This window comes from Kryptolebias marmoratus, linkage group LG9 (assembly GCF_001649575.2).
Source record: "Kryptolebias marmoratus isolate JLee-2015 linkage group LG9, ASM164957v2, whole genome shotgun sequence".
In the NCBI taxonomy this organism is placed as follows: Eukaryota; Metazoa; Chordata; class Actinopteri; order Cyprinodontiformes; family Rivulidae; genus Kryptolebias; species Kryptolebias marmoratus.
In genome coordinates this window covers 15708951-15736916 of record NC_051438.1, presented here as the reverse complement: position 1 = coordinate 15736916, position 27966 = coordinate 15708951, and the positions used below count along the sequence as shown (strand labels likewise).

At 43.4% G+C, this 27966-nt stretch overlaps 1 protein-coding gene across 4 annotated transcripts; it reads left to right on the top strand.

Annotated features, from left to right (window-relative positions):
- Positions 1–104: 104 nt before the first annotated feature.
- On the top strand, positions 105–27872 carry LOC108240609 (ras-GEF domain-containing family member 1C). 4 transcript variants are annotated; one of them, XM_017424197.3, is made up of 14 exons: positions 105–451; positions 16443–16661; positions 17353–17475; positions 17635–17772; positions 20653–20874; positions 22058–22132; positions 24264–24365; positions 24778–24880; positions 24962–25041; positions 25127–25222; positions 25320–25415; positions 25531–25654; positions 26042–26114; positions 26474–27872. In XM_017424197.3, the coding sequence occupies exons 2-14, from the start codon at positions 16449–16451 to the stop codon at positions 26496–26498; spliced, it is 1470 nt and encodes a 489-aa protein (XP_017279686.1). In that variant the 5' UTR covers positions 105–451; positions 16443–16448; the 3' UTR covers positions 26499–27872. The 4 variants fall into 4 exon arrangements, with proteins under 4 accessions (XP_017279686.1, XP_037833295.1, XP_037833294.1 ...); XM_017424198.3 differs by having other exon boundaries at positions 106–451; positions 24267–24365; XM_037977367.1 differs by lacking the exon at positions 17353–17475 and having other exon boundaries at positions 24267–24365.
- Positions 27873–27966: the final 94 nt, after the last annotated feature.

Below are 27966 nucleotides of genomic sequence, written 5' to 3'. Positions count from 1 at the left end.
AATCGCATTAGTCCTCATGAGGCGCCCGCCTTCAGGCTCTTATTTTTGAAACCCAAAGCGGAAGTTGCGTGCCTCCGCCCGGTGTGACTGGAGCGGAGTGAGTAGTCCTCCTGCTCGTGAAAGCCGCTCGGCTCGGAGGACTTGGCGGATGTACCTGACGGCTCTCCGTGTCTCCGGGACGCACGCAGGACAGGACTCTCAGCACGCCGCCGGGGGACGGAGACAGAGACAGAGACAGAGACACAGAAGCCCTCCGCCCGCGTGCGCACACGCCAGTCCAGAGGCGGCCGGAGCTTTAAACTAAAGCCATTTATTTATTTTCCTCCTGGTTGATCGATCAGAGAGTCACTTCTCCTGCTCTCATGCCGGCGGAGCAAGCCGCCCTGTGACTACATCGGGGATATATTTGCTTTCACGTCGGACAGAAGATGGGGATCGGAGTGTAGTGCTGGTGAGTAGATGAGAAAACTCCCGTATTTGCATATTGAGATTGCACTCACGCCCTCAGCCTGGGCGCGCGCGCCTGTGCGCATTATTGGTGTTGTATCTTAAGGCACCCCCGCCGTCAGTACAGTGATCAGGTCACAGCTGGAACTTTACTGGAGTGATGACATCATAAGTCAGTCTCGTGCTGGCCCGCCGCGCGCACTGCCTTGCATCACTTTACAACCATGAGAGCATCACGGTGAGTCAGCGCGTGCCTGATCTGGTGTAGACTCGGAGGCCACTGCGTCTTCTGACACATTTAAATATGACGTGATGAGAGAAATAAAGTCAGAACGAAGCCTCTCTGTGAAAGCAAATGTTTCTTTTATGAAAGGGAAAAAATGAAACAGGTGTAGAACTGTTGATTTCATCCCTGAAATTAAACCAAAAAAGAAAGAGAGAAAGAGCATCTCCCACTTGGAGCATCCCAAATCCTCCTCACCTGAAACTCTATGCAGCATCTTCCCAACACAGGCCGGAAGGATTCCTTACTCCCTCTGCCTCCCACAGCTTACTCCAGAGTGGAAGAAACCAGTTAGGTGGGGAAAAAATAAATAAACTGAGTTCAGGTTGTTGATATTACTCGTAAGGCCACGTCTTGTTCCTGGAATCTGTTCCCTGTGCCATGACAGTTTATAAACAGCCCAACTGGGGTTTATTCTGTTCACTGAAGACATTTTTCCAGTTGTATTTAATGGTAAAGTTTCAGTTCTATTTGCAGTTTATTCAGTGGTAATTTTTTTAATTAAATTCAGTGGTCAGTTTTCAGTTCATTGAATGGTCAATTATCAGTTCATCTAATTGTGAATTTTCATTTCAGTGGCTAGTTTTCAATTAATTCGATGCTCAGTTTTTAAATTTATTCACTGGTCAGTTTTCAGTTCATTCACTGGTTAACTGAGCTGAAAAAGCTCTCCGGATGGGAAATGAAACGTCTCCCTAACGGGAACAGAAGTCCCGTTGCTTTGGACTCACCGTGTTCTGGACGTCTGAGAATCTACAGCAGCATATTGTTCCCACATCCTCAACTCCTCCACCCCACCCTACTCCACCCCACCCTACTCCACCCCACCCTACTTCACCCTCCCTCGAGGCCCCCCAGGAGCTGAGCGCTGGAGTGGGGCTTCTTGCACACCACTCATTAAAGCCCGTAGAAAAATGCACCCTGAGATGCTCCCTACTGCGCAAATGAAACTGAGAAGGAGTTGCATTTACCATGTTTGCTCTCTGTCTCTCTCTGAGCGTCTTCTTAGCGGCAGGGGAGGTGGGGAAACACATTTATGTCTCTTATTCTGCTTATTCTTCTTCGTCCTTGCTGATTGGTCGGGATGAAAATGAGAAGCTGTAAGTCAGTCAACTCTTGATAAGCGAGGAGCGATTTCAATCCGGTCTCGTCGTCATCATCATCATCATCATCATCCTCTGCACTCTGGTGATGGAGCGGCTCTTTGTTCAGCAGGGTTACCGCTACAGTTGACCTTGTCTGTGCTCAGACCTCTATAGGCCTGCTTCCCTCAGCAGTAAGGAGGGATCTGAAGCGAAAGGACAGCTTGTACCAACAGCACTGATGATGGAGGGGGGGTGATAGGTGCAGGTGTCAGCCACTCGAGCAGAGGTCGGTCAGAAGTCGGCGGTAACATGCGGGCCGATGTGTTTCCTTTTAGAATCAGGCAGAGTCTGCAGGGAAATAATGAGCATGCACGCCGTTAACGAGGGCATTCTCTTGGTGTGACGTGCCACCGTGTTCCCCGGCAGGAAGAACAGAGTGTGCCAGTGGAGACGCAGATGCAAGGAAGGGTCTTTTTAGGGCAGGTCAACTGGGAGGTAAACACAGGAGCTGTTAGTCTGGTTGCAATGACAGCTTTATGTCCTCTCGAAGGTTTATGGGTGTGTGTGTGTTTGGGGGAAGGGCTTTGTGTCTATGTGTGTGTGGAGGAATCGTGCTGTAGATCACTCACCGTGCTGCTCTACGGACGTGACAGAATTCCTCCACTGTCTTGTGTCAGAGGAGTCCGAACACAGCTCCGAATTTTAGACTAATTAATTTCAGTTCAAAAAAAGTTTCAGTCATACTTTAAGGTGGTTTGGAATTCCTTCCATTCAGTTTCACGATGATTGAAACAATCTACATGGTTGCCAAGTTTCTGTTCTTTTTTTTCACATTTAATGTAACCGTCTACCCTGCTCCTGATAGGCTTGAGCGATTGAGGGCCCCAGCGTTGTGACGTGCATCTGGCCATCCCTCAGATGTGCAGCTCTGCCACTGACTCAAGGATGATGGGGGGGGGGGCTGACGGGTTGTGGCAGATGGACTTCACGGGCGGCGTCACTCAGAGCTGGATTCTCTGTCACGAGACGGAGACACAAAGAGGGAGGACAAACATGGGGATTTTGGTGAAATACAAGTGAGAAAACGGGGGGAGTGAGGGGGGTCACAGTGGAGACTCAACAGGCAGCTAATTACCGCCTTGACTCCATGGAAACGGCCTGTGCTCTCCAGAGCTGCACTTAGCTGCCTCCGAGCTTGTATGCTGTCATTCTGATGGTCAGTCTTCATGGATACGCTGGGGTCAAAACCGTCAGTAGAGGATGATTAGATCCCCCGTGTTTGGTAAATCCATGGAGCAAGCAGTAGAGCCTTTACTGACCTCAGATACAAAACCATGCTTACTGAGCTTTGCTATTGTAACAAATTCACAAAGAAGCACTTGTTTGCATTTATTATCAATAGTTTATTTTGGGTAGTATCGATTGATATCATTCACATGCAGTTCTGCTTAATATTTGAAATCTGAGATAAGCAGCAACATCTCAAAATTAGTTAGCTGACCTAAATGTGCAGTGAAATTATCTTTATCCTTAATACCAGAGCAGAGAGGGACCCGGACATCAGCAAAAACTCACTCTGATGTTCAGTCGACCAACTTCACTCAACCAATACTGGCTGGTCAACTTTTAAAACGTAGCACATGGCACCACAACAAAACGCTACGGAGAACACAGAGACCAGAGCTTGAGGACCACCCCCCACCCCCAATGTCATGTCCAGGAGCGTTATGGTTTTCCTGATGAACTACAGTGACGCAGGACACAGAAAGGCGGATCGAACAAGAGCTCCCATGTCGACATTGTTCAACAGCGACGGACGGGGTAATTCCACGTCGAACCTAATCGCTACAAAACGGCATCACCCGAATGTAAACCTAACTGGCACGGTGACAAAACGAAGTAAAGCGCAAACCCAGCTGTCTGTGGCGTTCCAAACAGCCCCGCGCTAACAAGGAGGGGCCACATTCATAAAGCAGCAGACACGTGAACACACTTTGTTGTCAAAATCGTCAGTTTTAAACAGCTGAAAGCGACAGAACTGCGTTACCCTGTCATCAGTGTTTTAGCCAGCAAATTATACCAGCATTATAAAAGCAGGAACAAGAAACAGTTCTTCACGACTTATCCAAAGCTTCTGCTAAACACCTGTTTATACCTACAGCATGTACCTAAATGTATGCTATATACATTTGTTTGTTTCATTAAGGTAACCGTACTGAAAACATACAACCCTTGACTTTAAAACCAAACTGTGATTATTGTGTACTTGAGCCTTTCCTTATTTCTTTATATTTTGCTTCAAATGAGCCATTGCCTTTGTTAAAACCTGTCCTGAAAAGATCATGAGTAGTGTCCAAGAAACGATCCCATTTACAGTGAAGAATCCCTTACAGGAGACGTAAATATTAATAGTATTTCACGTGGAAATGTTAAGTTACGAGATGCGACATGTTTCTCCAATGATAACAGCTTCCCTGAGCAGGAAACTCAAAAAAAATCGCCAGTCGATATTTGTTGTGAGCAAGCCTAATCAGCACGAGAGCCACCACTTTACCACGTGCAAAAATAGCAACAAAAAAAAGTCCAAAACTCCAACTGGTAAACCTTGTATTTTATATCAACGTCTGCCTGGTTTTATCAACGCACGGTGTCATGTACTGTGAACAGACCAGGCCGTGGCGCTAATTAGTTGGCTTTGACGCCATACATCGGCTCCGACGCGGCGCCCAGCCTCGGCCCGTGCTGCCTGTAATGAGCAGCGAGAAGAACGACGGCAGCCAAGATGAAATTAGTACTGTGTGGTTATTAGGCGTGCATCTGTTACTGTCTCGCTCATTAGTTGCGCGGTGGTTACCGTGCAGGTCCGATGAAGAGAAGAGCCTGATTTTAAACGATGCGGAGCATCAGTGAGCTTTGTTCAGTTTAGCTTTTCTCTATCGCAAGCGTTGGTTTCACCGACCGCCGTCAAAGGGGGAAGGACGATAATGATTTTGCTCCTGTCTGTCTGCTGGCAACCACTGCACGGGTTTTAATGAAACTCTTAGGAAGTTATCACTGGATGGACATGCACCACTGATTAACTTTTGGAGTCAAGCCAATTTAAGATGGCCGCCACAGCCAGCTGAACGAGCGATATGCATTCGAGCATTTCTTCCTTCAGTCACTTCTCTTGCTTTTCCTTTGCGTCTTCTTCCTTCCATTTTATCAGCAGGTGGTTCCTCATAAGTAGCAATTGTGGTGAATCGATGCCTCTTCACGAGAGACGCAGGATCACACTCAGAGGGACATTAAATCTGGCTCCAAATTTGAATCCCATGAATTAAACATGGCTGTTTTGTAAAAGCATTTTGTGGATGACAGGACTTGGTGCATTTAGATAACAGAGCCCCCCCCGCTCAGCTCTAATTATCTCCGAGCAGCACGATAAATTGCCCAGGACCGTCATTAGATTGGAGACCTTCGGTGCGTTTTAAGTACATCATTTTCGTTTCTGCCAAATACGGAAAAATGGATTGGGAGGAGTGCCTTTCCGCGCAGGTTAAGTGTTTGAAAGTCGGTGAGTAATGGCGCTCAACCTTTGGAGCTGGTCTCCAAAAATCAACGGCTTAATGGAATAACACAGATTTTGATTTCATCTAAGTGTATCATTCAGGTTGTGCCGTACTGAGATGACTGCACTTTCGTTCCGTTTCAGTCGGGCTTGCTTTAAAGGGATAATTATGCAATTTTGACGTGATGTTCTATTAAATAACTATTAATAGTTAGTAGCTTTTCAGTCGTAGAGAACGGAGTGTGGACAAAGAGGGCAGAAGTCTTTGTCCAAGCTAGGCTAATGCTTGGCCAAATGTTCACCAGTTAGGAACGGCAATAAACTAAACTGATGATGGCGCCCAAAGTGCAGTGGGTTAATACTGGGTGATGTAGCGTTCTTTCACACAGGTCGTTTTTAGAAACAGTTTTAGAAGCCTGATTAACGGGCCATGGTTTGTTTAGACATTAGCCTAGCCGGGACGAAAGACTTCTGGGTTTTTCATGCTGATAATTATTGATAACCATATGACAGAGCATCCCTTCAAAAATGGCCAGACTATCCCTTTAAGAAGACACTGAAGCGTAGCCGCAGCGCCCGGCGAAAGGGTTACAAACAGATGACATCGGTTGTTGCGCTCCGGCTTTTCAGTGAGAACGTACACAGAAACTAGAATGCCTGCGCGCACACAGCTGCACTCAGGAATGAGAATGAACACACACACACACACACACACACACACATTCATAGAAAAGAAATTCCCGGTAAGCATTGCACGGATGGCGATGGTGGGTGTGGAACAGGTGTCGGACTGTGAGCCGCTCAAACACCGCGGGGGAATTCCAGCGACCGCCAGTTGAGGAGTGTCATTGTTGGTCGTGGTTCCAGCTTCCGTCAGGCTCCGAGCACAGCGACGGGCGGAGGAATGAGCAGGAAGCTGTGACGCCTGTTAGCAAAATATCTCATGAACCACTGAACAAATTTTACTGAAACTTGCCGAAAGTAATGTTTGGACGTACCTCTACAACTGATAACCTTTTGGAGCCAATACGATTTAAGATGGCTGCCAGAACCAACTGATCTTAGAAAACACAAAAATGACTATATTTCAGTCGGTTTTACAGATATTGTGCCAAACTTTGGTGTGGTTGTAGGTGAGAATCCTTCATAGCACATACTGCAAGTACTACTCATTGTGCAACCTTTTTGCCTAAAACATTAGCATTAACTGTGGGCGTCAACCGTGCGTCTGTTAGCAAAATATCTCATGAACAGGTCCAGGGACTTTTAATGAAAGTTTCATGAAGCATTTATTGGATGCCCATCTGCAACTGATCGACTTTTAGAGTCACTCCTATTCAAGATGGCCACCACAAAACTTACTACAACTCAGTCAGTTTTACAGAGAATGAGCTAAAATTTGATGTGGGAGTAGCTGAGAGTCATTCACAACACATACTCGGAGCACAACGTCTCATATCGCATGGGATCGCACAAAGTTATCTTTTAAGGTTCAACCAAAACAGCTACAACTGTCATTTCTCAGTATAAGATGATCTTAGTCTAAATCTCTGGCATGAAATGTGGCGGGTGATATGCATTCCTTCAAGGAATGCTTGGCTTTTAATTTAATTCAATGTTTGGCTGCTGGGTGGGTGCAACTGTGCATGCACTCTGCTCCTCTACAAACACACACACACACACCCCTACCCAAGAGCAATGGAGGGATTTTGTGTGCGCAGTGACATGCGTGGTATTTCTGTAGTTTCGCAGTTGTCAGCTCTGCCAGCCAGCCACTCGCAGTTCAGCGGCCAGATTGGCTCGAGCCGGGTGCCTCAGCATTCGCCCTGGACGCCAGGACACGTTCCTGGGTTCCCGTAGAGATCGGGGATGATGGTCGGGGGGGCAGAGGGCCAAAAAGCCTCCCGAGCCAGCAGCTCCTGCTGGGAGAGCAGAACCCCGCGGAGCCATCTGCACAGGCGGCCGGACCGAGAACAGGCGAAAAGTAGGACGTTGGAGATTCAGATGCAGGATGAGAGGAGCCGAGCTAAGGCATATTTACAAGGAAAATATGAGTGATATAATGTCAAAGATTTAAAGGCCTGGCATTCCTTGATAGAATGCCTATCACCCGCCCTCTTTTCTGCCAAACTTCTTAATTCATCTTAATTAATTACAGTATTTAACTATTTTGTAATCATAAAAAACAATATGTGCGATCTTAGGCAATATTGCAATATGATGTGTTGTGAATGACTGTCTGCTACCACCGTGCCAAATTTTAGCTCAATATCTGCAAAATTCACTGAGGTATAACCATTTTTGTGTTGACAAAAGGTTGATTAGCTGTTGCGGCCATCTTGAATTGGATTACCTCCAAAAATTTATCAATTGTAGATGTATATCCATTAATTACATTCTGAAAGTTTCATTAAAATTAATCCCGTGGTTCATGAGATATTTTGCTAACAAACAAACAGGGTTGACTCTTAAGAGTTTATGCTAAAGATTTCAGCAAAGATTTCACTCAATGTGTATTGCTCGGATTATGTATTTGGGATTACTCTCAACTACCACCACACCAAATTGTAGCTCAATATCTGTAAAATTGACTGATTTATAGCCATTTTTGTGTTTTCAAATGCCATTTGGCTGTGGCGGCCATCTTAAATAGGGTTGTCTCCAAAAGTTAATCATCTGTAGGTTTACATCCAGTAACCGTTTCTTGAAAGATTTATTAAAAAATGCATTGTGGTTCATGAGATATTTTGCTAACAGACTGACAGAGTGGGTTAATTTCTCAATTTTAAGCAAAGATCTTGTGTAATCTGTTAGTGCTCAGAGTATGTTTTGGGAATCAGTCTCAACTACTACCACACCACATTTTACGTCATTTTCTGTAAAACTGACTGAGCCAATGAATCAGTTACAGACATACACCCAATGGTTGCTTTCTGAAAGTTTGATCAAAGTCCGTCCAGCAGTTCATGAGATATTTTTCTAACGGTACAGACAAACAAACACAGGCAAAGTCATGAAGACAATCTAATAAATGTTTACTTTCACTTAAATCCACGTTGCCGCGACAGAGGTCCGTTATTCTGTCCGGTAAGGTTTCAGCTTTCAAAGAACGGCGTGGAAAAATTTAGGCCAAAGCTGCAATCCTCTGGAGGTACACAAAACAGTGTCAGGCCCCAAAAATACACGAGTGTGTGCTTTTGTAGAACGCCGTCCCAAAATAGATGAAGTGCGGAAGCCACGGTGTGTAAAAGGGGATGAACACGTGGATCCCAAATTAGACGGGAGGCGTTGGATGATGCAAATCTGTGGATGTGGAGGGAGCTGCTGTCTGCAGAGGAGAGAGAGAGGCCGTCATGTCACCATGTCACACCTAAAGAGCCCCCCCCCCGACAGGCTGCGCTCCACCCAGGGGCTGTTTCCCTGCTCTAAAGCGAGAGAGAAGTCATAGCTGTAACCACTTTTTTTTTCTTCCTCTTCTTCTGGCTCGCTTTGTCTGTGATCACTGAAACCAGGATGCAGAGATGAAAACAAAACAAAATGTCGCACCGGATATTTGCTGTGCTCTCGGACGGTGAGTTCTCTCACCGTGTTTGCTCTGAAAAACCAAAACGCCTCGACACATTCAGCTCTATTCAACAGTTTTTGATCTTTTCTCCTAATAATTAAGATCATTTAACTTGTTTTAAATTAATGGAGAGATCTGAAGTTTACATCCACTCACCAGGAGCATGAATGTCATTAAATCCAGGCTGTCAGAGGTTTATTTGAACCTTTTATTTTCCCAGGGCGGAGCGGCCACACGGCACACAACGTCAAGGATTTTTCAAACCAAGAACTGGGAGTTTGAGTTTATTTTATTGAATGGAATTTTTTTGTTTTGTTTTCTCAAAATTAGCTCAAGCCCGTTACGCACATATATTCCCCGAAATCTGTTGATAAGTAGGTCTGCCATGTCTTTGAACTTGACAAAACCAAGGCCTGTTAATGTCTCATTGGTGATCGGGATTGACCGCAGCTGGTAGTTTCTCTTTGCCAGCCTGAAAATAATTAGTTTGACAGCACCTGTTGGATTGGCTAATGCTCACAGCAAATAGGAAGTCCAAGAAACGGAGTTCAAATTGAGCTGAAAACTTTGCCGGTGTCTCTGTCCGCAGTCCTCATGGACTGAGAGGGTGCCGTCCAAGAAAGGAGCCCCTCAGAAGAAAGACGTAGCTGTTAGGCCACTATGACAAGACGGATGTTTGCAAGAGTCAAGGTGAGGCTTTCAAACCTAAGAAGACTGAACCAACTACCAAGCATGGCTGTGGTAGCATCATGCTGTGGGTGGAATCATGAAGGAGGAGGTCCACCTCCAGATTCGTTACCTTCGCTTCAAATCAGCAGCTGCACGGTGGGAGCCTGGAAAATGACTGGATGCTCCAAGAACAACGATCCCAAACACGTGTCAGAACTGGTTTCTGATCGGACAAAACGGGAAGCTTCAGGAATGGCCTTCGGCACTCAGCACTGCTGCAAACGTGAACGATGAGTAAAAGCCAGAGCCGAGCCAGGAAACCAATTATTTCAAATGAACTAAACGGATTCTGCTCAGAAGAGTGGTCACAGAGCCAGCCAGAAACACGCAGGAAGCTTGGTTACTGTTTAAATCATTCATTAAAGCCCAAAAGTGTCTGATGAATGGATATAAACGTCTGACTGCATCTGTAGGTTGTGAGATCTCATTAGGACTGAAAACTATAAAAACAGCTTTATCATAAACCAACAGTTCTTAAAATGCTTTAATTTAGAATATGTATATATAAATCTCCCTACCCTTTGATTCTGAACTGAGTTGACCTTTGCTTACACCTGTGGACATAAAAAACAAACTAACTTTGAAACATTTATTTACAAAGAATTTCAGGCCCACACAGGAATATTTGTGGGGTTTTATTTTTCTATTTTATTTATTCATTTATGACATTTTAAAAGGATGGGGGCTGTTTCAGCAGCTATAATAAGGACGCAGGTATTCCCCCTGCAGTTAAATGTTTCTGTCACCTAATTTAGATTTTGAGTGACGGTGAGACGGCCGCCTGGAAATTTAGAATAAGCATCGAGGGACTTTACCAAAGCAGGAAAAAAAAAAAGAACACGCATGTTGTTCTCTCGCCAATGTGTGAATACGCCTCTGTGGCGATGGAGACACTACATTAAAGGCAAAGTTTAAAATGAAGCTCAGCATCAGTATTATAACCTATGGGTGACTCTGAGTGGTCACAAAAGCTGCTCCTGTACTCCATCTGCCCCAACTGTTCATCTTTGACCTTTTGACCCTTTGACGACACAAATCAGACAGAGGTGAGATGGGTTCTACTCAATCCTTTGGCTGCTGATCGTTCTCGTCCAGTAGCGAAAGAGTCAGCAAGGTGTCGTTTTGGCGAAACGGGTCTTGCCGGGATCGGTTTTGCAGAAAAAAAAAGAAAAAAGCATCTTGAAGGCGGAGATTAACAAAGCGAAGCCGTTTTGACAGCCTTAAGCTTTCTGGATGGTGGCAGGGAGGCCATTGTTCCGTCAAGACACACCTCGCGGCTCGGCAGTCAAGGGTGCTGACAGAAACGGCGCGTCTGCAGACACGCGCCATTCTTTAAGTCGTGACAGAACAAAGCAGGCGGATCCCTCGATGGCACCGATAACAGCCCGACTTGCAACGGGGGGGGGCCCCGAACAATGACACATCTCAGGCTGTCTAGACGGAGAGCGGGGCCGTCATTGGCTGACAGCTGAAGATCTCTGGGGGAGGAGGGTGGAGGGGTTGTAAGAGCACACACACAGCTACACTCACCTGTTTTTAGCTGCTTTCTTACTCAATGTGTTTCTCCATGCAGCAGTGATGCGCTGTGACAGGCGCAGTGGGAGCTTCTAGTGCTCCGAGAAACAAGTCGTAAAACAAAATACAGCTGGGGACGGATCCTACACACTGCCAGAAACAGGTGGAATGAATATGTTTTAGAACATTTGAATGAAAATGCAAAAAAAAAAAAAAAGAAATCATCTGACGTTGAACCCTTTTAAGTCAAACCCTGTAATATAATGTGTGATCTTTTTCGACATCATTCACAACATGTGCATATTTCTGTTGTGAATGAGTCACACCTACTAATCAAATTTCAGCTCAGTATCTGTAAAACTGACCGAGTTGTAGCCATTTTTGTGTTGTTTAATATAGATTAGCTGTGGCAGCCATCTTCAATTGTGTTGGCTCCAAAAGTCAATCAGTTGTCGATGCGCATCTAATTATTACTCTCTGAGAGTTTCGTTAATATCCATCCAGTGGTTCATGAGATATTTTGCTAAAAGACAAACAGGGTCAACTCTAAGGGTTAATGCTGAATATTAAGGGAAAGGTTTTGCATAACGAGAAGCTCTTGGGGCCTTTGTTGGGGATGACTCTCAGCTACAACCACACCAAACATGAACTCTTAGTAGTTTAAAAATTCTTCCGAAGAAACACGATACGAGTCAGCTGATTGTAGTTCTGTTACTTAAGCGTAGTATTGTAAGACTCCGCACACTGAAGGGTTTCATGATGGCTTTTTGATTAATTAGCATACTGTGAATGTTTTTTTCTCTGTTATCAACACAGTTTGATTATCTTTCACCCTACAAAAAGCTGTATTTGTCCAAAGATATGACCTCCTTCTTATAAAAAATGTTTCTAAAGATGAAGCTTCACAGGAAATTGGCCAAAACTCAATCAGTCATCAGAAATTCTGGTAGATATCTGTTTCTGGAAATGTTTTAAGCATTTTTAGCTCACGGCAAACAGGGACGCGACAAAACCTGCTTGACAAAAGCTGGTAAAATCTGAAATATATCTATTTATATTTTTGACAAAATAACAAAAAAAAAAATTGCCAATGTTTAAAAAAGACTAAAATCTGTCCCACGGGGCTGCATAAAACAGGTTCAGACACTGTGAGTTGATGCTGAATTCAGATTTTACTCTTATCTACAACTGGTTATAAAAAAAATAATAATAATAACAAATAAATAAATAAACACAACAGCGGTGCAGATTATCTCCAGCAGGAATTAGCCAGAGTCTCGAGGGACATATTGATTTGGAGCCCAAGTGTTTTTTGTCTTTTCATCTTCGGCAGGAAATTGCCTTTTTACTCAAAGTTTGGGAGGAAACTCTGATTAAAGAGATCTTCTGCACGCTCGCTCCGACTTCGCTCAGAACTAACGCCCCTGTTCCACTTTTTCTTTTTTCTTTTTTTTACTTTGTGTGGAGTCTGAACTAAAATTGCTCAGATGAACCCTGATGTTAAACTCTCAGCTGCCATGAAGCCCATCAAAGATGAAATGTTTAAAGCCGATAGCTGCGTGATGATATATTTTATAGATGTTTTTTCACAGCTGTAAATATAAGCATGATGCTGGGGCGGCTGTGGATCAGTGGTTGGAGCAGTCAGTCGTCCTCCAGTAAGAGAGTTGGAGGTTTGATTCCTGGCAGCAGCCATGTCTCAACATGTCCCTGAACCCCTCACTGCCTCCGATCTGCCCCATCCGTGTATGAATGCGATCTAAAGCACTGATTAGTCCCTATAAAAGGATTTATTCCGATTAGCTGTGTAGAGACGTAGCAGAGTGTGTGTGTGAATGTGTGTGTGGATGAGGAAATGAGGGCACAGATTATGTTGTAAAGCCCTTTGATTAGCCTGGTTGGCCAGAAAGGTGCGTTACATCATAAGAGAAGCACGTAACCCTGGATTTAACTTGTTAAGCAGCTTCCCCTCGATTATCTTTAATTTAAAACGGAAACTATAAATTTCACACACTTTAAACACCTGAACTGCTTCCCTCTGGTGAGCTCAAACATAACCTGTTAATTGTCGCTTTTAGTTAATATTAGGTTGCCTTCTCTGATTTTGTTTAAGCCTGTTTGCTGACTTTCATTTTAGTTTTTTTTTTTGTTTGTTTGTTTTTAAACTACTCTGCCTTTAGCTAAACTACAAGGATCAGAGAACAAGTCAGCTTTTTGTACATCAGCTGATATATAAAATATGAGACCAAAGAGGAAACATTGTTGAAAAATGCGAGTGTTTGTGACCTTGGCTGCAACAAAAAAAAAAAGGCTGTTAAACAGAACTGATGGAGAAACACACAACGAGGCTGCAGAACAGCTTCATGGATTTGGTCCATGTTCTGGTGGGAAAAAAACATCATCTTCTCCCATTAATGCAGATTCTTCTTTTTTTTTAATGCTTATCATTAAGGAGCAAATTTTGGCGAAGTCTGCGCGGAGACATTTCGATCCTTAAGGCCTGAACCAATCTGCTAACGATGGAGAAGCTTCTGGAAACTGAGGAGAGAAATGCTCTCGGTTTGCGGAAGCTTTAGAGTATTTGTCAGTTCTTGTGACTAACGAGATCAGAAATGCGCCGTGATTTAATAAGCGGTCTAATACAGGATGTACAACCCCTCCGCACTGATCCAACCTGACACACAGGCAGTGTTGAAGTCATGAATCAGAGCCTGAGGAGGGCGAAGCTGGGTTTCACTCCTCTTTAAGGCGCTCAAAAAGAAACGGTTTAATCTTCATTTATTTACCGACTTGCAGGGGTTTCCCCACAGAGTCAGTGTCAGTTATTTATAATAGTTTTCACTGCTGAAAGAAAGGCGGGCGATTATGTAGTTATACGCGCATGTGATATGCGAAATACATCAATAACAAGTGGATGGATGGTAATGAAACTCTCAGAGAAAAATCATTGAACATACCCCAACAGATGATTAATGTTTGGAGCCAAACTGATCCAAGATGGGCGCCACAGCTAATGGAGCTTAGCTAACACACAAATGGCTACGACTCAGTCATTTTTACAGACACTGAGCCACAGTTTGGTGTGACAGCAGCTGAGGATCGTCCCCGACACGAACTCCAACCACGCAAGATCTTTGTTCCAAATTTTTCCCTTCAGGGCATCAGACGATACGCCTTCTTTCAGACTCAAATGTCAGGCCGCCGCAGCCGACAGGTACACGCCGGCCCTCTTTAAGCTGCGACGGACATGAGAAGCATGTGGACTGTGTCGGCAGTTAAAGCAGGAAGGAGGGCCACAAACCCAGCTCAAATAAAGGCCGCCTCCCCCCCGCCCCCCGCCCCCTGGCCTTTTGTGTGCCTGTCCGCGTGGATTTACGTCTAGGTGTGCACGAGCGCATGAATAAGTGCTCAAATGTAGAGGAACAAAAAAAAGATGAATCCCTCACACAGGAAAAAAAAAATCTGAAAGACAAGCGCGTTTTCGGCATGGGGCTGTGGGTGCGACCTTTCACCCCAGGGGCCCATAATGGTGCTTCATCTAAAACCACCGGGGGATAAAATCAGAGCAGCAAACGCAGAGTTTGAATAAGTTTTCTCAAGTGTTTGTTTGTGATGTGGCCACATGTTGGTATATTGTCTCTGATGTATTCTCTGTTAACATTTCTTCAGCGTGGAGATTTCAGGGAGGTTAAGTGCAGCTAATGTGATCATTTTAGGTGGACTTCTTTGTCAGCTTTTTGGCTTCATGTGAGGAACTAACGTTTGCATGCATTTTGCACCAGCCGTGGTTGTTGTTGTGGCTACAAACAGCAAGAAGAATATTCTGTGTTTACCACTGAGTGTTGCTCAAGGTCCCACTTTCTGGTTAGCTGGCTTTCTTGTGAAGTCTGCGGGCGGAGGGGGATCTATGTCAGTTTTTTTTTTATGTCTAGAAATGATACAAAATTGGCTGTAACTTTGTATTTTCATGCATGGTCCTAAAGGAGAGTCGCTGAGCTGCGGGGTAACGTGCACAGACGACAGAACTCTTCAAAATCACATTGCTCTTTGGGGTTTTTTTGTAGCTCAGGTCCAGTGGGCAAAGAAGGTTGATTTTTCAAAACCTGAAGCTTTTGTCAAGCCGCAGTCGCACAGGACGGTGTTGGAGGCCACACAAATACTCGTAGGCAACAGCAGTCTCCAGGGCAACTGAGTGACCCATTTTCATTTGTTCTCTCGTCTTTTTTGGAGCGGAGATGGCGCCGGCTGTTGTGGGGGTGGTACTTACACCCGGATGATAGCGGCGGCTCATCAGGTGAATGGACTGAGAGGAAAGAAGAAGAAGGGTACGAAGGAAACATAGGGCTGAAGAAACTCCAGAGAAAAGGTGTTAGTTATCCACTGAACCCATTCAGACCTGATACACAGTAAAGTGAAACATAAACAGCAAAGTAACATAAGAGCAAAGTCAAACATTTACAATAAAATAATTAACCTCTCAATTGCTTGTTGTTTTGCTATGTGTAGTTTCTTTCAGAGGCTGACCAAAAACCAAATAAATACAGAAACTAGAAGCACATAGAGATCACAACCCTCCGCCAAGGCCATTTTTTAAAAAAAATGTAGGATTGTGATCCGGATCACTTGTTTTTTGAGACAACCCCAATACTTCCTGATGTGGAGGTGTCACGTGCCTTTGCTCAAAGTGATATTCAGCTCTGAGACCCATGAGATGAATGTCAGTGCATCAACATCTTAAATCTTTGCAGAGAAAGGTAACAGCATTAAAACAGCACCGTGACGATATGAAAGTATGAATCACTATTTGTGTTTTCCAGCTGTTTTACTCATGTTAACAAAGTAATCATCAGTTATGCAAGTTTTTTTTTTTTTTTCCTGCCACATTAAAGATTTACACTCAGGCAGCTGGGTAATAATTGCGACAGAGCTCCATGCAGCGCAGGAACTCATCAGACACTGACGTTCTCCGAAAGGAGTCGAGTTCAGCCAGTGTTCAGTAAACCATGAAATGAAGTTCATCTTCAGTCATCATGTTTACTCTTTTGGGGGGAAACTGCAGAACCGATCTGGCTGCGCGCGCAGCAGTTTAACGGTTACAAACAATGTTTTATTCACTGTACGTGGCTGTTAATGGGAAAGTAGATGTGGTGGCGTCGAACAGGAACCACATTTGCATTCCGCTCATTTTCCCCAAAACAAACCGACTTAATTCCTCTTCCTCGCTCTGCCCTGATTGGTGTTTTTTTTTTTTCTGTGTTTGTGTCATAGTCAGGAATGCCCCAGACTGTGTGCTCAGGCACCATGTTTACCACTCCCAGTGGCTTCAGCCCTCATCTGGCCTGCGCTGAGCCCAGGGGGGAGGAGGAGGAGGCCCCGCAGGAAGGCCCGGGGCCCGGGGCTTGCCTGGCCGACGGGCCCCCGATCACCTCTGCCTCCCTGGACACCCTGATCCAGAACCTGGTGCCGACTGCGGACTACTACCCCGAGGTAAACTGAATTATGTCGCTGTTACTGCTGAATTAAACCAAATAATAGTTTATTAAACTAGATTGTGGAGCTTTCAGTTAGTCAAGACAAATAAAAATAATCGAACAAAGTGGCAAATAAATAAGAATCAGGTGACAAACTGTTGGAAGGTTTCGTAGAAAGAGAGGCAGATTAAGAGAATGGGGTGTTGCATTTGTTGCCTGGCAACAGTTGAGCTGATGACATCACATGCATGTCTGACAGGTGACACAGGTGAACTCCCTTTGAACCTCCTGTAACACAGAAACTCACCGCTGACAGTTTCAGTGTGCAGGTAGCAGTTTGTCTCCATAAAATGTTCAGCGTTTCACCAAACGTTATTCAAAGTTAAAACTCTAAAACCGTTTCACCGGTGCCGCCCTACACCCGTGATGTTCACTCATCAGCTTGTGTGGGTTTTCTTTCTTTTTCCAGGCAATTATTCACGAATTTATGCTTTACAGAAAAGAAAATCTAAAAAAAAAGACAATATGATCAGAGCTACTGCGCCTATTTTAAGCTCTGTCAGTCCATTCAGGTCTCCCAGTCCCATCACTGGCCCCAGGTCTTTGACTAAAGTGTTTCCTGCTTTATTTAATTTCAAACAACGGGATTGTTTTTGTAGATGCAGTGGGAATGCGTGACTAAACGTCTCCTTCTGACCTTTTGACAGAAAGCCTATGTGTTTACCTTCTTGCTGAGCGCCCGTCTGTTCATTCCTCCGTCGGAGCTTCTCGCCAGGGTGTGTGAGCTGTGCATCAAGCAGCAGCAGCTGGATCAGAGCCCGCTCGACACGGTCAGCCCTGCGCCGCGCGTAAACACACGTTCCAGCGTGTGCACAGCCCGGATAATGAACTGCAGCATCAAAAGCGTTCAGTCATACTCATGTTCTGTGTGTGAGCGATCTTGCTCAATTCTGCAAGTACAAGGAGATTTTGTGTTTGCTAAACAACAGGCTAAAGTTCGCAAGTTTGGGCCCAAGATCCTGCAGCTGCTGACGGAGTGGACAGAGACGTTCCCCTCGGATTTCAGGGACGAGAAGATGGTCGGGCACCTGAAGGACATCATCCACAGGATAGCTCCGTGTGATGAGGTACTCAATAAGGCTGTGGCTGCGTAAGCATTGAATCACCCTCATTACTGTCCTGTTAGAAACATTTTTTTCCTGGATCTTGTCGTGCACATTTAAAATAAAAAGTGCAACGTGTACACCAAAACACGCAGCTCGATCAGGAATAGTGCGCTGTGACTTTTGATAGCGGTACTTCGAACAATGTAGACAAAACTTGCAAAAAAAATGCATATGAAAGATTTTGGCGAAACAGATGAGAAACCCCAGCCCTCTTTGGAGCTCTGCAGCTCAGGAATACTTTACAGTACAAACAAGTCTAAGTAGGTCACAGAAAGTTGTGTGTTCCATGTCTGAACTGATATTTTTGATATCTTTTACGTTTTTTGACAAAATCTCGGTTTAAATTTTGTGCTTTTTGTGAGATTTTTCCACAGAATGTTCAACTGACCGTTGATGATGTCACTCTAACTTTAAAGCTGGCTAAAATTGTCTTTTTTTTTTATTTGTTTGTTTTGCAAACAAACTCTTCTTACTCCCACAAATTTTATGGTACATATCCCAGTTATACCTCAAAACATACACATGTTTGTCTTCTTTCACCCAGTGTGTCTCTCACTGCTGTAGGACTTACGGTTTTCTCTCATAAATTAACGGTTTTCTCTCAGATCAAAATAGTCTCTTCAAAACTGAAAGTAAAAGATTTTTTTAACTCATCATATCACTTAAAACATAAAACATGTACTGTATGTTAAGGTTCATGTGTGACTAGAGGCTTCTGCTGCTCGATTTTACACACCGTTTGTTCAAGGCTTACTTTTCAGGGAGTGACAGACCCAGACGTGTGGTTACCATGGTGACCCTAACGAGCCACTGCAGCAGCTTTACCTTTCCTTCTGAACTTGGTCCTCTTCACACTTCTTCTACACTTTTTCAAACATTAAAATGCAGGCGTTCGGTTTTAGTTTCGATTATTACAAAGTTATCATTTTGCACAGCAGCTGCGTCGACACCCTTCAAAATTTCCTCAGAAACTCTAGTTTTTATTTACAATGGGGATTTTTTTTTCCATTTTTAGAAAGATGTTGACCTAAAATGACCAGTTACTGAAGGAGTCAGCAGTTTGTGCTGCACTTTCTTTTTCTTTTTTTTTTACCTTTTTTCTACACATTTTCGCTTCCAACTTGTCAGACGCTTAGTCAGGATGTTTTGGTTGGCAGTGTGTCATATTTTTTTTTTTTTTTGATACGTAGTGAGCCGATCTGCGGATGCGTTTTTCAGGGTGAGGACTGACAATGACTGACAGCGCTAAGCTTTGGCGTTTTGGCAGCGGAAAATATTCACTTGCGCTCCAATCAGGGGACCTGAGTTTCTTAATCCCTGAGTCTACCCCGAGGGGTATTTATCCCCAGGGGATTTACCCCGACGTGTTAGGATTTGTGATTTCCCTGCATGTCAGAAAACGAGCACAGAAAAGTGACATCAACAACCTCCTACCTGGCATCCAAGTTTGACAAATTCGAAGCGAGAAAAGGCTGCTTTATGAAACAGATGTGGTTAGAAATGATGATTTATTACCGCCGCCGCCTCTGTAGAACGTGAAGAACAGGGTCAGAGTGTCAGTGTGGGCTGAGTAGCCACAGCCCAGCTGTTACACAACCCTACAATGCAGCAGAGGGAAGAAGGAAGGATATTAGAGGTCTATTTGTAGCTCGGGGGGGGGAATAGAAGGAGGGAGATGGATGGAGGAAATCGGGGGATGGGAGGGAGAAAAAGGTAGAGGAGAAGGAGGGGGTGATGAAATCAGGGCGGAAGAGTAGTAAAAGTGGAGGGAGGACGGGTGGTGATGTATGTGCTGCTATTTGCATCTGGCTGACTGCAGACATGTGGGAGCTGCGGCTCTGGGTCATGTGTGAGGCAAACTGACCCAGTGGCCTGTGAGAACAGTCATCTGGAGGGTGGGGCACGGAGACACAACAAGATGCAAATACTTCTTTCTCCCCCTTTGGGATTGCTAACTTTCCTCTTATTCAATATTTTGGTCCACGTGAGGAAACCGAAGTACCCGGAGAAAACCCACGCGTGCACGGGGAACATATGAGCTCCGTGCAGAAAGGAGGCGAACCTGCGACCTTCGTGCTGCGAGGGAACAGCGCCAACAGCTGCTCCGCTGTGCCGCCCACTTTGGGAACCACGGAGTTGAATGTTTTTTAGCGTTTAGAACATCCTCTGGTGTGTCATTGATTGAAAATTGACTGTCCCGCTTAAAAAAACAGGCTTGGATTGGAAAAATAATGAGAAACTCCCAGTGGTTTATCTTCAATCTCCATGGCAACAAAACAAAAGCTCTAAACTTATTACAAAACCGGAAACAATCGTGTGGTTTTTTTTTAAGTAAATGTATAAATTTCAAATCGCATTGACATTTTTATTCAACTGAAAATGAAAAAAAATTAAAACAACAAAAATACAGATACAGATAAAAACTGTTGTAATTTAAAGTGTTTGTATCCTGTTTTGGTCTTCCAATCTCTTTATTTATTACTATATAATTTTACCCAGTTCACGTAATTTTGACACTTCACAGACTCGTTATTTTTTTTATAGAAATATTTATTTGCTATATCTTTTTGATGAATGCCATGAAATAAAAAGAACACTTCTAGCTTTAAATAGTGGTGGATTCGAGTATGTTAGTGGTATAAATACTTTTGTTAAAGTGACACAAAATACTGTATGTTTGGTTAAAAATAAAAGCCCTAGCTTCCTGTTTCAGCAGCGGCACGAGGGCTCACAACTTGGCAGCCCACACGCTCTTCTGATCCGTGCCTATCACTAATCTACAAGCCATTAATAAATTATTCATCAAAGATGTTATTGATAGCTCTGCCTCTCCCTCTCCAGGCGTACTGGAAAACCCTGAACCAGATGCTGCAGAAGCTGAGCCAGAGGCTGGCTCTGATAAGCCAGGGGGAAGAGAGCGTCGTCAAGGTCTCCCTCAACGCTTCCTCCATCTCCGCCAAGCTCGTGGCTTTCAAGACCAAGCCTCCACCCATACAGAAGGACATTCTCTCCATCTGCAATGACCCCTACACGCTGGCACAGCAGCTCACCCACGTGGAGCTGGTGGGTCCAGGGGGAGAGAGGGAGGGAGGGAGATCGGTGCAGGGGTTAGACAGAGGTCAGGATAGGATGATAGGATAGATGATAACAAGGATGGACGAGGGGTGGGGGAGGAAAGGATGCTGGAGGAGTGTTAAGGTACTAAGAACAATGAAGCATGAGTGGAGATTTAGTCCATGTCAAGGCCTTAAACGTGAAAAAGACGGCATGATGGGAGGCCAAGATTTGCAGCTTTTACTTTTTATAGCCAGTCCTGCATCAACAACCGTTCACTCAGCGCAATAAAAGGAGGAACAAAGGGAATAATTTCACTAAATATACACAAGAGGGTCTCTGCAGCATCCCTCGCAGTCCACTCATGGCGCTTTTTAGCTTTTTATTCGTGTGCGTCTCGATCGGGGCACGTGTGTCTGAGGGCGGTCGTGTGTCTGTGCGTGCACTTTCTGAGCATGCCTGAGTAAGCCTGTCCTCTCGTCTGAGCTGTGACATCACCCCAGAAGTCAAGCAATGTGCCCGAGGCTGCAGACAAAGAGGATAAAACTGCTGCGGATTTATATGACTTGACAGCTTTGTACTTACGCACACACAGAGAACAAAAAACAGACATGCATGCGCAGTTCACACATTCTGTTTTTTTTTAAATGTCTTAAAAAGGTTTTAGCAACACATCAGTAGTGAGTAATAGTTGCTGTGCTGCTGTCTTACTCTCCTTTTCTGTGTTGGGTTTGGATCTTATCTCAAGGTGTGATGGGTCCTTTGAGTCATTTGTGATTTGCACACACACGCGAGTTGGCTGCTGTTTTTTAATAGAAGTGAATATTGTCTCAAGTGTCACTTTGTGGAAATATGATACCAGTGAGTCACATCAGTGAGTCATTACTTCCTTTTATTGATTGGCTTCCATTACGGAAATGAAACTGGTATTAAAGGGACTGCTTGTGTGTGTGTGTGTGTGTGTGTGTGTGTGTGTGTGTGTGTGTGTTCTTATAGTACCCGTGCTGTATAGGGACATAAATATGTTTGCACTGTTGCAACAAAAAACAAATTCCCGTAATGTAAATCTTTAATTATTTGAGTAAAGATCTGATAAAACAGGAAATGTGAGCAAATAATTGCTATGGTAACGGTAAGCCTGGGGGGAATTGATGTGAATCCATAAAAACATTAGCGTGTGTCTGTTTTCCAGGAACATTTAAGCCATATTGGGCCAGAGGAGTTTGTCCAAGCCTTTGTTCAGAAAGACCCACTGGATGGAACTCAGGTAAGCTTTTATTTTGTGCACTAATGAGTCATTTTGTTAGGACTATTTTCAGAACAAACACTCATATATGTATTATTAGATTAGTGAACCTCTGGATGTTTTGCAACATTCAATGCTCAAACCCATTGCAGTAAGGCAATAGGAAGAATAAAATCGGTAAATAACTTTAACTTCTGTAACTTTCTTTCTGTTTTTTTATTCGATTTGTGTGTTTTGGTGTCTGTTTTGTCTGTGAAAAGCCCAAGTGATGAGTTGACATTTTCTGTAGCCATGATTCTGAGGTTTTAAAGGTGAAAGTCACCAAACATATAGTCAGGAAAATGTGATCAGTGTTCATAAACTTTATGTTTCAAACTACCAGGTTTTACCTGACACCGTCAGTTACCCGTGTATTTTCAGCAATATTTACTGTTTGGTGCATAAAAATGAATTTTACAGCAAATATCATCCAAACTTTGGACTTCTCGTTAACTTATTAGCAGTAATTTTCTGAAAACAAGCTATCCTCTTCTGCACACTTTTTCTTTAATCTTTTTCTGTTTAAAAAAAAAAACTATGCATAGAAGTCAGAGAAATACAGACATTATTATAAGAGTATATATTTGATATGGCTGGGTTTAAAAACAATGCAAGAGAAACAAGATTTTAAAATAAAACAGAGAGCTCACAGGGAACCAGTACCATCAAACCTGTACAGAGAAAACAAGAAGTATATATATGGTGAGAGGAGTGATTACTGAATGAACAACAGGCGTGAGAAGCTGGGAGTAACGAGGCACAAAGAAACTACAAACTAGAAGCAAATAAAAGTTATAAAAAAAAACTGCAACCATTATTATATTTAGCAAGACAAAGACTTAATTAAAGCCTTAAAACATCTAGACTGTAATCTGGAGTTAAGCTTCAGAAACTCGTCTTACACAAACATTTACATTTATTAGTTTGGTTTGGATGTCTCGACTCAGTAACACAAAAATCAAACTTATCATTTTCAGTATTTCATGTACAATAAGAGCGGTTGGCGCTTTTTCACAAATATATCTGTGTAATTAAATGTAAGATCACTGCTGTGTGGTGTCTGTAAAGACAGGCTTGGCTTGTGAAAATAGTAGCTGCGAATACATTAAATGTTATTGTTTCAGTTCTCACTCGAGGCCTTTTTATTGAGAACTTAAAACTGTTAGCGTTCGCGGTTCGTTGGCGGTTGATGTCGCAGATAAGATGGAGAATCGCTGTGAAACTGAAGAGTCTTGTGTTCGTTTCTCACTGACAGCTGTTTGTCAAATTCACACAAAATAAGAAAAGCAGATAGCTGTTTGGTCATATAGCATGTTAGAATAATCTGCTCATTGCTAATTCCACCCGTGTAGGTAAAAATATGTGCGATATATTCCGCCTCGTCTAAACTCTTATTCAAATGAATAACATTTGTAAAATTATGATTTTACTTGGATGATCACAACATCACTTTGACTTAAAAAAATGATTTTGTTATTAACAAAAACAGATATTGTGGCAGAATTATAAACTGGAATTAGGATTTGTCAGCATTTCCAACTGAACGGTTGTGATCTGTAATGAGAAATCTGTCCTCATGAATAGCAAATGTGTTCCCATTTGTCCCACGGGGGATAATATTACGTGGATACCGACATGTTATTTTTGACGAGCGAGATTCGAATTGAGTGTATCTGCGACACATATTCAATCCAGCGCTTAAATGGGGCGCCAGATGAATCCGTTGATTGGAAGAGACAGGAGCAGTAATAAAGTATGTGCTGGGGTGATTTGTCAGGAGTGAGCATCAGCCCGAAGGAAGCAGCACATAAAAGAAGATTAATGTCTAAAACCGCCACCTCACTCATCGAAACCCTCTTTAACCCATGGTCAATCTAAAGCTGTCAGAAAAAAATGTCTAATGTTAAACATTTGATATAAACCTTTAGATTTATATCTAAATATATTTAGATTCTATTGCCTTCCACCACCTCTGTCATGTCTTTGTCTTTTTTTCACTCGGGGGTCGGCCTTTAGACAGGAAGCCTACTAATGCCAATACATTTCTCCACGGTAGTGCTTCCTCTCCTCACCTCTGGTGTGTGTGTGTGTGTGCATGTGTGTGTATCACCAGCAGCCGTGTTTCAGTGATCAGAAGAAGAAAACCTCCAACCTGGAAGCTTATGTCCGCTGGTTCAACAGGCTGTGTTACCTGGTGGCAACAGAGATCTGCATGGTGAGCAGGGAAAAAGAAAAACAGCACCAAGAGCTATTCTGATTCTGATGCTGGAGTTTAGAGGAAAAACACTCAGAACTCAACACATCTTTCACCATGAAGAACAAACAACAGAATAAAATTATTCTCTGAGATATGGCTTTGAAAAGTACTGCATATTTAGAAAGACATATTAGAATATGTGCACAGTCATGTTGTGCCTTATCATTTGCTAATCTACATATGAGGGGGCAGCAGGTAATTGAAGCTTATATGTTAGAGCATCACTGCCCCCTTGTGGATATTTTTAGTTACTACAATCTCTCTGACAATAATTTGGTTTGTATCAGTAAAATAATGGATCTCGTTTACTTTGAAAGAATTTATTGAATTTGGATGGAAAATATATATATTTTTTGTCTGTGTTTTACAGCCAGCAAAGAAGAAGCAGAGGGCCCTGGTCATCGAGTTCTTCATTGATGTGGCCAGAGAGTGTTTCAACATCGGAAACTTTAACTCCCTCATGGCCATCATCTGTGAGTTGTCTGTTTCACGAGACAAAGATGTGCTACAAAGTCACAGTTGCTCTAGTATTAAAAGCTAAACCTTTCCTGTAGCTGGCATGAATATGACTCCTGTGTCCCGACTGAAGAAGACTTGGGGTAAAGTCAAGACAGCCAAGTTCTTCATTCTTGAGGTAAAGTCATGGCACCCGTTCACTTTTACAGGCTTTTAGAGGGTGGGTAAAAAATCCAAAGCTGACTGTTTGTCGGCTGTTTCAGCATCAGATGGACCCTACAGGCAACTTCTACAACTACAGGACGGCCCTGAGGGGCGCTGCCCATCGCTCTCAGACTGCCAACAGCAACCGAGAAAAGGTTGGGGCTTGAGCGTCACTAATACTCTGAGAGATTATTGGGTTTAATTCATAATTTCTTCTATATAAATGACAATATACATTCTGGTCCTCCTCAGATCGTGATTCCCTTCTTCAGCCTGCTGATAAAAGACATTTATTTCCTGAATGAAGGCTGCGCCAACCGCCTGCCCAACGGCCACGTCAACTTTGAGGTGCCTTTCCTTCTAAGTCTTCCTCTTTGATTATCAGGCTTTACACTTCCCCTAAATCAATCAATCAATCAATCTGAATGTTTGCTCGTTTTTGTTTCGTTTACTTGTTGTTTAGAAATTTATGGAGCTGGCGCGACAAGTCGGGGAGTTCATGACCTGGAAGCAGGTGGAGTGTCCTTTTGAGGAGGATCAGGCCATCCTACACTACCTCCACACGGCTCCCATCTTCAGCGAGGACGGTGAGAACCGTTTAATAGACATGACACGCACCACACCATACAAGCACTTCCATCAGTGTTGCCCTCCAGTTAACATACAGGAACTTAATTGATTCCTGCCGTTTAATATTTGGTTATCAGGTCAAATATCTGTAAAATCAGCCCCATTCCTTGAGTGGACTTTGTGTTTAGATCTAATAATCATAAATTACCGTGCTAATATTAGCATTTAGCACATGACCTGTGCTAAATGCTAATATTAGCATTTAACACATGTCTGATCTGTGCTTCAGGTTTGTAGAGCCGCTTGTGCGACGTTTTGGAGAGGAGTTTCCAATATGCTGGGCGAAATAGATTTTCTTCATCGTGTTTCGTTAATTATTCCCCTCTCCTCTCACTCGTCCTCAGGGCTCTATCTTGCATCCTATGAAAGCGAGAGTCCAGAAAACCAGGTAGAGAAGGACCGATGGAAAGCACTCAGGTGAGAACTTGTTCATTGAAATTCCTTGAAGGAAGGCGTGTCGCCCACCATCTCACCTGATCTGTGCTTGGATTATATTTCAGAGACTCTCAGCTAAGATCACAGCAAACTTTAGCTTACTGTCTGTAAAACTGACCGAGTTGTGGCCATTTTTTGTGTTTTCTAAAGTTGATTAACTGTGGCAATCATCAGGTTGACTCCAAACGTTAATCAGTAGATGTAAATTCAGAGATCAGATACATTATTCAATTAGGTTAATATGTTATTGCCACCACGATGATGACCATAAATAAAGATTTTTGCATTTAAAAAGGCAAATATGATCAACTCTCCTCCTCTTGTCGTCTCTGTCCCATCAGGTCCAACGTCCTGGCAAAGACATGAGTGGAAGACAACCGTAACCGTCACTGGAGCGCGTCTTCTCTTTGCACTAAACTGGACTGTGAAGGAGCCTAAAGCTGGTACTTAGGTGTTGTTTTGTTTTTGTTTTTGTTTTTTATGAACAACCTGTGTGAAGAAGAAGAAAAAAAGTGACGACGAACAGGATTCATCGACATCGAGTGTGAAAAATAATTTTAAAATAGTTCGAAAACCGGAACAAAAAGTAATCAGAATGGAGCTGCAGTATGATGGAGAGGGATGCAGCCGCTCCGTCCCTTTCTGCGTGTTTACTCCGTGAAGATGTTTACTACCTTAGGACGTACAGTTGCAGGGAAAACCACCTCGTTGGATCAACCGTCTCGTGTATTTTCTCCTCTCCTTTTATCTTTTCTGCTTTCATCCAGAGCCTCAATTAAGTATTTGACCATAAAGTACTGTAACCGAACACAGAAACGACGAGCAGGGCGCTGGTTAGCCCAAATTTCACAAGTCAGCTGAAGGAATCTGTGCGGACGTCATACCTGTAAATGTGTGTGTGTGCGTGTGTGTGTTTACAGCATCACTGTCTCGTGTCGAACGACTCGAGAACACGTTTCATCTCATTTATTTATTTCATTTTAGTGGAAAAGAACTGGGATCGTGTACTTTTTAAAAAGTGTTTACTCTGTTTTTTAAATGTATTGTGTGCCATTAATGTAAAAAAAGCCAACCTGCTGTAATATCGTCACGGCGACAGCAGACTTTAGGCCAGGTGTAGATTGTGTACATGTGATATTATGACTCCCCCCTCCTCCCCCCCTCCTCCTCCCTCATCTTTCTGCTCTCCAGGAAGTTTCCTCTGACTGATGTTCAGTTGTCTTGATATATTTATGGAGATCTCTGTGCTGACAGATGTAAAGTTTTTATTGTAACTTTCCTTCACAGAAACACGAAGTCCTACGGCAGGCCACGTCGGGTGGGTTCAAAGGGGCATTAGCGTTTTAAAAACTATTCAACCTTGCAGTGAAGTGTTGCTTTTTATCAGTGGAAGGGAAATTTCGATTTGAAGGGAGAAACTCGTGCCACGATTCAAGTTCCTTTTGACTAGTAACGTGCTGTTTTGTGGTATTACCATCGGGGGCTTTGTAATTAGACGCTTCTTTAAAGCATTCAGTTATTGATTGATGTCAGTGTTCTCTCTTTTACGAAGCACCTTTCCCTCTCTATAGGCCCGACTTTAACCCTCCCGCCTGATCTCTCTTCATTTATAAACTTGCTTTCACTGTTAACTCCTTCCTGGATAAGTTATAGAAAAACGATGAAATAAAAAAAAAAAACAACATAAACGTGATGTCAAATCTGCCATTCATGGTGAAAAATGTGTTTGAATAAAACATCGACTGTGCTGGTAAACATGTACTCTCAATGACAATCGCCTGCATAGCATCAGTTTTGCTCTTTTTATCCGCTATCGGACTGCCAGATCCATCGC

What these genes read in the sequence shown, in the direction of transcription:
- LOC108240609 (XM_017424197.3), top strand. Translation starts at nt 16,449, where the DNA reads ATGCCCCAGACTGTGTGCTCAGGCACCATGTTTACCACTCCCAGTGGC. An exon ending in GGATAGCTCCGTGTGATGAG is followed by an intron (nt 17,773 to 20,652) that starts GTACTCAATAAG and finishes CTCCCTCTCCAG; the next exon opens with GCGTACTGGAAAACCCTGAA. An exon ending in ACGGCCACGTCAACTTTGAG is followed by an intron (nt 25,416 to 25,530) that starts GTGCCTTTCCTT and finishes CTTGTTGTTTAG; the next exon opens with AAATTTATGGAGCTGGCGCG.